This window comes from Pezoporus flaviventris, unplaced genomic scaffold, assembly GCF_033815535.1.
Source record: "Pezoporus flaviventris isolate CSIRO_AGI_PZ_B2104156 unplaced genomic scaffold, CSIRO_AGI_Pfla_v1 ptg000023l, whole genome shotgun sequence".
Lineage (NCBI taxonomy): Eukaryota > Metazoa > Chordata > Aves > Psittaciformes > Psittacidae > Pezoporus > Pezoporus flaviventris.
In genome coordinates, this window is record NW_026892571.1 from 3156483 (window position 1) to 3169603 (window position 13121).

The 13121-nt window shown below is 43.6% G+C and overlaps 1 protein-coding gene across 4 annotated transcripts in view; it reads right to left on the reverse strand.

The window, feature by feature from the left end:
• SLIT3 (slit guidance ligand 3) overlaps positions 1 to 4836 on the reverse strand; it is a 518888-nt gene extending 514052 nt beyond the window's left edge. Inside the window, exons 1-2 of one of the 4 annotated variants that reach the window (XM_061456398.1) lie at positions 4573 to 4836; positions 4139 to 4391 (exon numbers count right to left, since the gene is read on the reverse strand). In XM_061456398.1, coding sequence (XP_061312382.1) covers positions 4139 to 4323 — 185 coding nt within the window. In that variant the 5' untranslated portion in view covers positions 4324 to 4391; positions 4573 to 4836. Of the gene's footprint in view, positions 1 to 4138 lie in introns of all 4 variants that reach the window. The other 3 variants (XM_061456397.1, XM_061456399.1, XM_061456396.1) reach the window with 3 other exon arrangements.
• Positions 4837 to 13121: the final 8285 nt, after the last annotated feature.

The following is a 13121-nucleotide window of genomic DNA, read 5'->3' on the forward strand; positions in this document are numbered from 1 at the left end:
CAAAGTAAAAGACAAAACAAAGCAACAGCTAACCCAGGAGAACAATCCAATAAATAAGACTCTAAGCCACCAAGTATAAATTCATCAACAACTCAAACACGGCTAAATCCTCCAAAAAAACTTCTATACATATATAATGTGCTGAACTAGACATCAATGGAAGGCTCGTGCCTCATATTCAAAGAGAATGCAGATACTGACCTAGAAGACTGAGCAGTTTCTCCATGTCACTTGTTCCTTTCAGAGCTGAAGAACACAGCTGTCAAGTAGGTGGCTTTGATCTGCTCACTGCATTTATACATCATCTCAAGCTAAACTTGACTATCAGCATTATTAGTTGTTATAAAAAAATCACATGTATAATATTTTAGAGACATAGAAAACATTTCCACTGAATTACATAAATAATCACATATAAGACTGGAAGCACTGCTAAACAGACTCTGGTTAAAGGAGTTTGATAAAGGAGCTCTCTAAGGAACTTGTCAATAAGGTGCAAGATTTAAGATCTTTATGGATGCATTTACATATTCTTAATTTCTAAACCCTAACTTCTGCTTGCTTTATTACCATAAAATATCAGTTTAAATCAGCTTAAATAGAAGAATCACTGCACCCATCCCCAGAAGTTAACTATTATTAGTGTTCTGCACAACACAAAAGGTCTATAAACTCTTTTGGGTAGGTATCAAGTTACTTAACAAACGTGGGATGAAACGGTAAATACTGACAACCAGCCACAAGGTCAGCTGCACCACCCTGCTCTCGTGCAAGGTCCTCTGCAGAGCATCAGATCTTGCCATGTAGGGAAAAATCTCAGACCTAGTTCCATGTGCCTCTCTTCCTGTGTGAGATGTTGGCTATTCTGAGAGTTCCCTCTCTAGAGCAAAGATAATTGGAAGCAACCCCTGGAAGTGACAACTATTTGTTTCACCACTTATTTTCTCCAAACTGAACAATTTCTTTGTGCAGCAGTATCCCAGCGTTCACCTCTTTTTAGCTCTGCTCAAAACCGAACTGAGCAAAGCTTCAATCTCCACCACACAATGAAAGGACTATCACAGAATGTAATAACAAGGTAAACTGCAACATAAACCTAATACTACTTGCTATATTTGTAAAGCTGCCATTAAAAATGAAGCTGTGTAAAAAAAGTTTAGGATAGTTTTACAACTCTGTGATCACTGGTTAATTTGTGGATTCCCCTCAAGACAGGCATCACAGGTACAACAACTCTACAAAAACTTCTCCTTCAAAGCATTCAGGGAGCAAGAAAAGAGAGCATACATCACATTTCTCATGAAGAATCAGTAATCAACGCTCTGGTGATGCCCATTTCTTGGGTTATCAGGAGATCATCACAAGTTCATTTAATAGAACTTCACAATAAGACATATTTCCCCTTCTCCTCCAAGACATTTCCCATATTTTTCCTTGTTGTCTTCTCAGTTTTCCTGGGGTTTCATATTGACACAAATTTAAATGCTATTTACCTTGGCTCCGCTAGCCCAACCAACCTGTAACATCTGTACAAACATAATTCTAAAAGCTTAGTGGCAAAGTATTTTAAGTGGTGTCATTAGATCTCTTATTAATTAAAGAAAGCTTTCTGACTTGAACAGGTATGTGCACTTCTCAGCTCAAGAGGATGCAGAAAGAAGTGAAGAGCTTTTCATAGCACAGGAGTCTAAAAAGTAACCTGGTGTGTGACCATCAAGAAACTTATTAAAATCATTTTCCCAACATCTAAACATTTCTCTGAGATTAAAAATATCTTTGTCACTTCAGATATAATCAATTTGGGATTATTTATAAGTTAAACTAATTAAAGACTACACATCAACCCAGGGTTGTATCATGCAGAGTTGCAGGTTGCTGCGGACCACAGAGGAAAGTGAGATATTCCAGTATATCCAGCGTCTGGCTGGCAATCTACAAGCAGAACTTAGACTTGGAAGATTATAATGTTTTCCCTTTCTCTCACTGCTTACCTCGGAAAACTCAAGTTAGTGTAATTAATACAAGTCTGGATTTGACAGAATTGATACAAGCTTTAAGCACAGTAGTAACAAAGACGACAGTGAACACTATAAAACCAGTGAAAGGCTCATGACGGAAAATGAAGCCAGTATTTTAAAACATAGAATAATGTGTTACTACATGATCTGCCGCGTGCTATTTCCACAGGGTTTCAGTTTCTGAATGCTCCAATAATACACTATCTAAAATAAAAACAAAAAAAAAAAACAAAACCAAAAAGAAAAAAAAACCCACAGCTACATTTCATATTCATCAGTAGCTATCTCTGAGGTTAAATATTCAGACTGAATATTGTGAAACAGCTGCTATTGTTCTTCATGCAGCCATTCATCTACAATTTAAATCTGTAAACACCACCAAAAATCATCAGGACCAAGAGCACAGCGATTACACTCTTTCATTCTTTTTAACACTTAACATACAAAAGCCAAGAAACATCCTCTTCTAGCTTAGCATTCTTACAGCAGACAAGGAAAGTTAACATCTCTCTTAAGTATCCTCAAAAGTGAAAACCCAGTAACACAATTCAGTCCCCCTAAAGCTTAGGCAATAAATGAGCATTTTGAAACTCTTCTCGGGTGGCCACCTAACCTTGCATTTGTGAATTCAAACATTTAATGCTAGGCTTTGACTGTTAAAACCACCTGAACACACATCACCAATGAAGCATACAAAACATCTGTGTTATCACCCATACATACAGTGGTACACCACTTGAGTACTGGTTTGTTGTGGGGTTTGTTGTTTTGGGGTTGGGGTTTTTGCTGCCCATCAGTTGGAGAGAACACATAAGTTCAGTTTTCTGTAACACTGACATCTGAAAACTATTGTTCACCCAGCTGGGGTGAAAAGGAAGGCTGATACAGCCACAAAACATGAAAGATGTTAGAACAGCATAGTAATCTATCTGCATATTGCTATCATTTAAGAGCTCTCAGCACTATGAAATGAATTTAGCAGCAGTCAAGGATGCTATAAAATTCCATTCTGGGACACAACTTAATCATTACGAGGATTATGCACAAAAACTTTGTTTGCTTAGTAAGTTCAGCTAGCTTCCTTTGGTGGAGGAAAATTTGCTTGAGAGCTCGAAGTTTCCCTAGCTCTATGATCCAGAAGGAAATGAATTTGGAAGTCAGGCCATACAACCTACAGCACCTGTAAACAAGTTCAAAAACATGGTTCAGTTATCAGCTAACCCACATCAGGCACAAGTCACGCCGGAGCCCAGCGCAGAGCCTCTGAAGCTGTTTAACATTCCATTCTGGACATCTTCGTATCTAGCATTGGGCACTCTCTGAAACGTGCCATATGCTATGCATTAAGCAACGTCAGAGATGCCGTCCTCAGCACCAAACGAGTGCCAAAACTGCATCAGAGAACTGAAGTTTCCTTTTAGCTTTCTTCTAATAAACTTATTAAGCAAGGAAAAAAAGTCAACTAAAAAAACTCATAAAAAGTTATGATACAGGAGATTTCTATGCACACATTCATTACATTCTTCCGTGGGGAGTCTGGAAGTGCCCCACAACATTACTATCATAAACCCTGAAGCAGATTAGAAATTAAATAACCAGCTTCCCCACCGCAGTTTAAGACAGAAATTAGAGGCTGCTTTAATGGGACTTCTTATCCATTTGAATCAGTTCATGGCAGTAGTCGATTTTTCCATGGTGATGAAGTCACCATGCTGAGAAAGCAAGGAGAAACTGCTACCAGCCACCAGGTGAAAGCACCCAGGTTTCTAGTCACCTAGTAAATCGGTGCTTGCATTGACAATGATTACTGCTGGCAATGGTAACCGGTAGAGACCTGAACTCCATTAAGACAAGTGAATGCAGAAGCAATCAGATGGTAAATGCACCCCAAAAATAAAAGGTGAAACTCTCAAAGCAGCTGATTTTCTTAAAAGCCAGAACAGCAGCAGGAGAGCTGCAAGTTCGGGAAAGCTCCTCCCCTTCCCTCCCAAAAACATTAATCCATGTTTGATTACTGAAACTGCTGTTAGTAAGTATGTTGCACCGATAGGCAGGTGTTGAGAAACTCATCCCAGGTGCTTCCACAAGTACTTGCGAGCCCTGAAACCATTTCTACTTACAGTCTCTCTGCATTCCTGGGAATATCCCTCGGTACAGTTTTGAGTCCCAGTCCGTGACAATCCACGTTGGAAGCAATACATGTACATTTATGTGGGCATCCTCCGACAGGCATCCAACTCGCAGAGCTCCAAAAGCTCAGTATCATTCCAAGGCACAGAAACGCACTTCTTCCACCAGACAACATGGTTTCGTGATCGCTTCGGTGGGTATAAAAGTGTACGCAAGCAGCCGGCCCTTAAAGATGAAATGCCTCTAAGAAGAAAGGGAAAAGAAAACAAGAGGCTCTTAGTACAGCCCAAGGGAACCCACCACTGCCATCATCGCCGGAGCACCAGCAAACCTTCAAAGGCGCCTGAAAAGGTTACGTTAGGTGGAAGAAGGTGGGGAATTGCCTCTCGGGCTCAGGTTTCTTTCTGTTATCTACGAACGGTACCAGGAGGCAGATAGTTTAACAGAGCTGGAGCCAGATGCGTCCTCAGATGAAAGAGAAACCGGGAGCAGAGGTAAACACACACAAAACATCCCTCAGAAGCAATCTCCAAAGCAGCCTCCTCCGCTCCGCATCGCCCCACCTGGGCTGGGCAGGTGACCCTCAGCGGGGGTGACCGGCTGCCGGGGCACTGCCTCCCGCCGCTCGCTGCCGCTGCTGCTGCGGGCCCGCACCCCCGCGCTGGCGGCCGGCGGGGCCGGGGGGCGGCGCGGGGAGGCGGAGGGGCGGAGGCGGCGGCGCTCCCACCCGCTGCTGCGCTGGCCGCCGGCCGCCCGCGCCCCAGCGCTCTGCATGGCAGCGGGCGAACGCCCGCCGCGCCACCGCCCCCCCGCCCAAAACACCTCCCGCCGCGCCCATTGGCTGCCGCGGCCCTGACGTCACCAAACTGCCCAACTTTTGGAGCGCGGGAGGGGGGAGCCGCGGGTTCTGCGCCCCTGCCGTGCCCCGCAGGACGGGCAGCGACTCCCGGGGTGCGGGGAGCGCGCCCCGCCCTGCCCCGCCCCGGGCAGCGGCAGGCACCGTGCGGGCTGCGGCGCCCGGCGGGACGCGGGCTCGGGTTTGGGTTTCCCCTCCCGGGGAATTTACCTCCGCCTTTTGTTCCCGCGTTCCCACTCCCCGAGTACCCTCTGGCGGCGGCGCCGGGACCGGCCTGCACCTCCCGACCCGAGCCCCGGCCGGGCAGACACCGGGCGACCGAGCCCTGTCCCGCTGCGCTCCGAGCCTCGGCGCCTCCCGGGGGGAGCACCGGTGGCTTGCCCGGGCTCTGCGAGCGCGGAAGTTCAGCGCCAGGTTCCCCCTTCGGGAACTGTTCCTGGAAATAACGCCAAGGATGCCGCCTTCATGCGGTAATTCCGTTCTCAATCCATGGAGCTGGAGGCTCAGAACATTCGACCTACGTGTACTAAAAAGCACAAAAAATAATGCAGCATACCCTGGAAATGTGATAGCATTTCCAGATCGGTTGGAAAATTGCAAGGCCTGAGAGACACACAAAAAGGCTTTTGGGTTTTTTTTCAAGGTAAGTGTTAAGGCTCTAAAGTAAACCCATGGACAGGAAGGTTTTTCTTGTAGCACACCACACGCATACAGTGACCTCCTGACCCAGAATAAAGTTGGTGTAAGCACTTCACGAATACCTGTGTCTTCTATATACATAGTGCTTTATTTTGCACACTTACAAGCAGTTCCAAAGGCACTTTTATGCATTACAGACATGGGAACACAGGTAACCTGTTTATCTGTGTTACAAGCTCTTGGTCCACAACGATGAAGTCTAGTTGGGAAAAGGTTTCCTTTTCACAAGTCAACAAGGATCATGGCTAGCACGACCATGAAACCCTCAGAATGCCTCCAGCGATTTGACAAGCCTAAGTAACAGCAGAACTCAAGTTCCCAGGTTGTGCTCAAAATGTGTTCTCAGCTTTTTTCTCTGAACATACAGATTGAGCAGTTGAAATGAAGGGCTTGTAGGAGAACAACCACTATGAAATGCTCACTAAGATATGGATATGGCACACTGGTGAGCAGCGGCACATCTTAAATGCCTGTTCACTTGCGGCAACATTTGCTTCCTGCTTTGATTACTGGAATCTGTCATTACTGGAGACATTCCAGTGATTTTTCCCACACCAGTGAGGTGTCCCCTGTACAGCCAGGAAAGCAGCTACTTCTCAACTGCTCTCCCTAACAAGCAAAGGCTTGGTACTAGAGCAGTTCGCTAAGAACAAGAGCTCGCCAAGGAGCACATGCAAGACCACAAGTTATCCTTCACCTCTCCTGGTCTGAAAAGGCACTAAAGTGATCTTCTCATTTCACAGGGAATTACATACATGAGAAACTTCATTTTTATATAGAAACCATTTTGATCAAGCCTTAAGATTGCACCACTCACACAACCAGACCTCAGAGTTGAGATATGCAGCAGGCACTCAATGTGTGAAGGCTCATGACAAATGACCGGAGGTTTGAAAAAGCACAGAGGGACTGCGGCCACTTCATACTGCTTCAGAGAAGAGTAGTAAATACTCTTCTCCCTCCTCTCCAAATCTACAGAAACCACACATTTGAGAAGGTGTGTGTAATTCTGCCTGTATCCCCAGAGGAAACTTTCCTCTCCTGGGATGGGACAAGAGGCAGAAAAAGATCACTTTAACCTCGTGTGTTAACAGACACTGTATGGGGCAAAGCCACAGCACTACCCCTTCCTCCCCCCCCCCCCCCCCCAACATTGCAGCACTCCAAAGAGCAGCTATAGCTGTAGGAACTTGAACCATACCCCTCTCCTTAACCCTCTTGACAGAGCAGGAGCACAGACAGCTCCAGGCATGTCACTGCCACTCACTGCTATCTATTCTGAGGCAAGCACCCTCCATCAGTGCTAGTTTAGGAGAGATCAGCTCTTGAACAAGGGACAGCTGGTTCAGACCAGACACAGCAATCACAGTGCTTGTGAGGACAAAGGACACTGAAAGCTCCGAGGTCTCCTCCATACAGACTGGAGGTGAACATCCTTAGCTCAGTCAAGCAGAAAAAATACTTCTGTTGTAACCTATCTTTCCTTGGCAGCCTGGCAACAGCATTCCAAAGAAGACTTTTTTGCCTTGTTCAAGTTTACTAGGAAGCATCTTCCCAGCTTCAGAGACGGCCATATAGAAAGACACACACCACTCTCCTCGGGATGGAAGTACAGAAGCTTCCAGATACCAAGTAAATAGGATTACAGGTACCACAACTGTCACAGCCTGATGGCAGTTTTATTTTTACAGTTGCTAATGTTCAGCTGTCATTAACTTCAAATTCTAAAAAACGCTGAAAAACTCCCTAAAGCCTCTGAACCAGAGAGAATGGCAGAAAAAAAAGATGAGCTGGAAGTCAAGCTTATCCTTGAAATAATTTCATTATTATAACAACTAAGAGGCATATTCCCCTACATTCCCATTAAAATAGCTTAAGAGGGTCCTGTACTCTAAAGCCAGACCACAGTAAAGCAGAGCCATGACTGCATTTTCTACTAGCCATCTACTGTGGCTTCTGGTTCCTGGCACTATTTGTGTCTTGGTGTGTGCTGGCAGAGGTCAGCACAGCGACTGTTACACAAAACACCACAGCCTATGGAGTAATCAGAGCCTCTCAAGTGTTTCTTTTTGTCTTTATACTCATTTAAACCAGTTACTTTTATGAAGCAATCTAAAGCTGGACAGATTTTATCTATAATATTTCCTGAAGTATTTGAAACAACCAACATCTCCATATATGTAAAACTCCTTATGAACAAGATGATTATCAAAGGTGTGCTGTCTGCTCAGCAGGGATTTACATCTTGCCTGCTGCTTCTGCAATAAGAAATAGAATCATTTCTTATAGAAAATGAGTCGTTTTCTATATTTAGAATATCTTTGCATCAATTTGGAAATTATTTAATACATATTTTCATTTAACCTATTTGTTTTCAAGGAAAAAAAAAAAAAAGTAGTTTTGCCTTTTTTTCTCCTAGTATGGAATAACATTTACTAGACAGATGTCCAGAGTATATTTAGCCAGGCAGAGCTGTCATCTAGGCATTCCAGGAGCTGCCTTCTCTCTTAATCCTACCATCAATACCCTCACAGACCCCACCATTATGCTCCAGTAGCACCCTTTGCACCCCTCACAGCGTAGAAGGGAACTCAGGCCCGGGAGCAGTGAGAAGGCAGGATGCGCAATGCCAGGAGATCAGGACAGCTGCTTTGGGAGAAGTGAGAGAAAAACTACTTCTCTAGACAATGCTGAACTTCTAACACCCTCTTTACAAAACACACAAGCACAGTGAGTGTTTAAAGGTTAATTTAAAGATAAATGACATGGTGTGGTATGCAAAACGTCACCACATTTCTTGTCAGAGACTTCCTGGCCAGTTATGCATTGGACACGCTGTGTACCAAATGTGACATGTCTGAGGAACGTAGGACTCACAGCACTCGTGTTGTCCATGTGGCCTGCACATGTACAGTAAATGGGATGGCTCACAAATGCTCATGCTTTTTGCATGCACAATAGTCAGTTGTCTAAAGGCCTGATGGGGCTGTAGCAGGGGCTGGTCAGCTGGCTCCAGTTCTGAAATCTGAATGTTTATGGGAAAAAATAAGACCCATTTAAGGAATCCAAGCACATGGTACTCTGGTTCAAGCAACAAAAAACCATCCTAGAACCTCACACTGCAGGGCTACATGCACAACAGAGCAAAGCTGCCACACCACCAGCAGCAGTAACTAGCAAGGCAGAGAGGAAATGAGTAATTTTGATCACTTCACAGAAATCCAGCCTTGAATCTTATTATCTAAGTCACAAAGCTCTCTGAGCAGCTCTAAGAGGAGGACCTCAGCCACATCCACCAGTGCTTAATGCTCTGTCACATGCTCAAGCCGATGTGTGCATTTTAAACACGGTCAGTCCAACCCCTGAAGTCACTGATGGACACGTTCGGGAAGCAGGGACACGCAGAGTTCAGTGAAGCGTCGCAGCACGCTACCTAAAAAAGACACAGAGCCCTGTCGGTGCGGCGGCACAGGAGCCCGGCTCTCCCGGGGAGCCGCGAATGGCGGGGGGCCCGGTGTGACAGTGTCACCCAGGGCGGACACCGGCACGGGGACCGGCGGCGGCGGCGGCGCTGCGCGGTGCCACGGCGCCCCCCGGCGGTGGAAGGCGGTGCGCGCCGGTCGGTACGGAGCTCAGCGCCCTCGCAGCCCCGATGGGCGGCACGCAGCCGCGCCGTGTCCTCAGGACTACGGGAGTCAACAATGGGGAAACCAGAGCACCGCAGAGGAGAGGAGGAGATTCCCCTGCTCAGACTCTGGTCTCACTGTAAGTTTCATCAGCCCAGAGGTTTAATGACACAGGTTTCATAAAGACACTAGAATTTTCTACACCCATTTCAAGAGAATAATTAATTATCAATTAAACGCTAAATATTGACTTTTACAAAGCTATTTTTATGGTAATTATTATTGTTACCTAAGAATGTGTTGGGCTGAGCAAACACTTTACCTGTGTCTTTATTCTTAAATACTATCTTTATTGAAGAATTAGCTGCTCTTAAACTAATCACACTATAAAATGAAAATCACCAGCAGATATAAGACACCACTAAAGAGGCTAGCACCTGGTATGAAACATCAGCTGGACTAGGAAGTTCAGCAACAGAAGCTGGCCTTATACTCCCCTCAGATAGAATAGAAACATGGGTATCAGAAGCTGGACATCTTTACCCCCAAATTCATTCCTATTTGGAGATGTGTTGATGAGGAAGCAACCTTGTGTCCCCATACCACTGGCATACCATGATTCATGACACATTACCCAAAACCGCATGACTGTGAGCAGCAAAGAATTTAAACAGGATTTCTCTTACTCAGTGAGGCTCCCATTCATAGGGATTACTTAGATGATGATGAATGAAACTTAATAAACCATTTATTTTCTTTCTTGCTTAGATTCAGAGACAGAATTGCAATTGTCCTTGACATTCTGAATTACTCTGTCAGCTTAATTCTATTAACGGCTGCTATGGAATTCACCTGCTCCTTACACCAGTGCCCAACACACTGTGGCTCAGGTAGCTGAAGTCAGACTGGGGAGTGCCAGGAAGCAAATTGACTGACCTCAAGAAGAGATCCTGCATCCTCACTGCTGCTACAAATGCTTTAAATGTGTTAAAGAACTTCAAATTATAGCTTATGAAGAAAGCAAAAAAGTAGTTCTGCTAAAAGCTTCAGAAATTAAATTAGGTTATTTTGTGTTAGATTTGTATCATGCAACACAAACAACCCAGAAAGCCTTCCATTATGTTGCTTTTGCTGCTTACTGTGCTGTGTATTCCATTGACTACAAAGCAGAGTTACCTTTGCTTACACAGTTCACAGATACATACAACTTCCTATAGCTTTTTCTGCTTCATACATAGCATTTAAGTAAATAGTAGTAAAAAAAAGGGGGGGGGGAGGGCAAAACAAGTCCTGTTTAATGCTTTTAGTGTATGACAGGTACCTAATAGATGAGCATTTTGTTCTTCAACTGAGGTCTAATCAATAAGAACATGCTTGCACCTAGCAGGCAATATTCAATACATTTAATTGTTCCTAGTGCATATATGCTGCTGTAAGAAAGCACTAAATTAGCTGTAAAATCATTAAAATAAACAATTTAAATACTTATGGAACATATGAAAGGCCAAGGGGGACAAAACATAGGGTGTTACTTCTGATGCAAGGCATTGCCAAAACTTGCTATGGTTACAGGAGAGACTAGAGAATCAAGATGTATCAATCATCTGTGACCTTTACTGCTGCATGGAACAGGATTTCCTCAGCTTCACATTGTGGGTTGTTTTTTTTCAGCCAGAATCTGACATTAAACAATTTTGAGAGATTCTGCATTAGAGGAACTTCAGGGGTTTTTTTTGGTGATCATTGTTTGGGTGGGTGGCTGGGTTTGTGTGTGTGCTTTGTTGTTCTTTTATTCAAGGCATAATAATTCAAAATCCATAGCTGTGTACAGCAGTAGTTCTTACAAGAAATAATCAGTTGGAGAGGCACAAAACCAGTCTAGAAATGCTGTTTTCATAGACAAGGCATTACCAGATTCTGGTATAAACATTTGTTCTCTCTTTATACTTCAGCATACAGATTACTAGTTACCTTTGCACACATGCAACAATGCACAGTGGTTTCAGTGGTGGGAAGTGATTAAAAATTGTACCATTTAGGAGAAGGATGAGGTGGATGAATATGCTGAAGATGCACTTTTCTTCATACAAAACTTGCCACACAAAAAGATAATAGTTTCTTACATTTATAAGCTACTTGCACATAGATTTGAAACAATAGCTCCTGGTGAAAAACATTTTGGCATTCAGAAAGAAGTCATATCCCTTTCAGCACCCCAGAAATGTATCTGAGAGATAAACAGGGAATGTGCCCAGAAAAACAAATTCAAATCCAGGCTTCTAGTTCAGCCTCTGAAGTGTATTCAGTGCAGAGGCTTTCAGAGCAGTAAGCTCAGGAGTGAATACTTCTCTTGGACAATAGCTAACAACTCCATACTTAGAGACAAAGCAATCCTTAGGTGGAGACCATCATCTTAACAACATGAAATAAAAAACTGAAGTTTTCAAGATTTGACTAGTTCCTCAGTTTGGAACCTGAATCAGAAGGATGGGGCAATATACTCCTCTTACCCCATTTGAAGCCTTTTCACATGATAAAAACAATCTTTATTACCTTACACTGCCTGGGAGGATTAAGCTAACCTGAAAGTCCTGGCAGACATTCAGTCCTGGCATCCTTTGGAGAAAAAGCACTCAAAGCTGTATTAAAAACTTATGTATTGTTCTGTATATTTTGATTGAATATTGTTAACATTTGCAAATAGAATGAGCAATGCCATTGCCACAACATGAAACATTTCATTATCTCAGCTGTGGATGGCTCACCTTGCTCAGAACTGTCTTGTTTGGAAGCATCAGTAGCTTCCTAGGATCTCTCCTTCAAAGATACAGCAATAGAAGTAAGAAGCCATCTAGCTTCCATTGGCATCAGAGGTTCATGTCTTCATCTCTTCACAGTACAGTGGTTGTCACCTCTGATGTTGAAAAAGTTTTCACTGATGTATCCAAAGTTTAAAAACACATTCAGCGTCAGGCTCTGGCAGCTAGGTCCTGTTATGTCAACACACCAACATTGAAAAGTTCTTTGAGTACAGAAAGGAAATATCTGGTGCTTAAAGCAGGAACCAGAAAATCTGGATTTTGTTTCTGTGTTACTTCAAGGCTATGACCCTGGCAAGCCAGCCCTCTACCCCCATTCACTAGTTTAGAAAGATTGATAATGCACACAAGGTTATACAGCAGTCTGAGTTTTACAAAGCCTGTTTAAAGTATTATTTTCAGTCTAACTTAAATTCTGCATTAAATGCCAAGAGCTAGATGTATTCTGTAAAAACACAGTAATTTTATTGGTGTGACTGTTTTGTCATCTCTGACATTAGAATTTTCTTCCCCCCTTATGGATGTCTTGAATGAAGATTGTAATGGAAAACAAAGTACTAGAGAAAATCTCCAGCTCTCCCTGTAAGTGTTTACATATGTATGTGTATTGATCTGGGTGGCTGTAGAACAGGATTTTGAACACTACTCATCAATATCTACTCTGCATAGTGTATGAAAGAGACAGCCAAAGAACAAAAGATCAGGAAGTGTTTTATGCAAAGCTCTTGAAGAGGAAAATTTAATACCTAGTTCATCAGTGTTGTGGGGTTTTGGCTTGTTTGGGCTTCCTAATCCACCCCCCATCACTACTCCCCAAAATGAGCATGAGAAATTCCACAATGAAGCTGTAAATGTCAGGACAAGCAGGTGACTGAGCAAAAAGGATTTCTCCTCTGTTCTAGGGCACGAAGGCTGTCTCACATCATTTCTTTAAAGCCACTGCTTGAAGTGAAACTACAAAACTTCATAATGG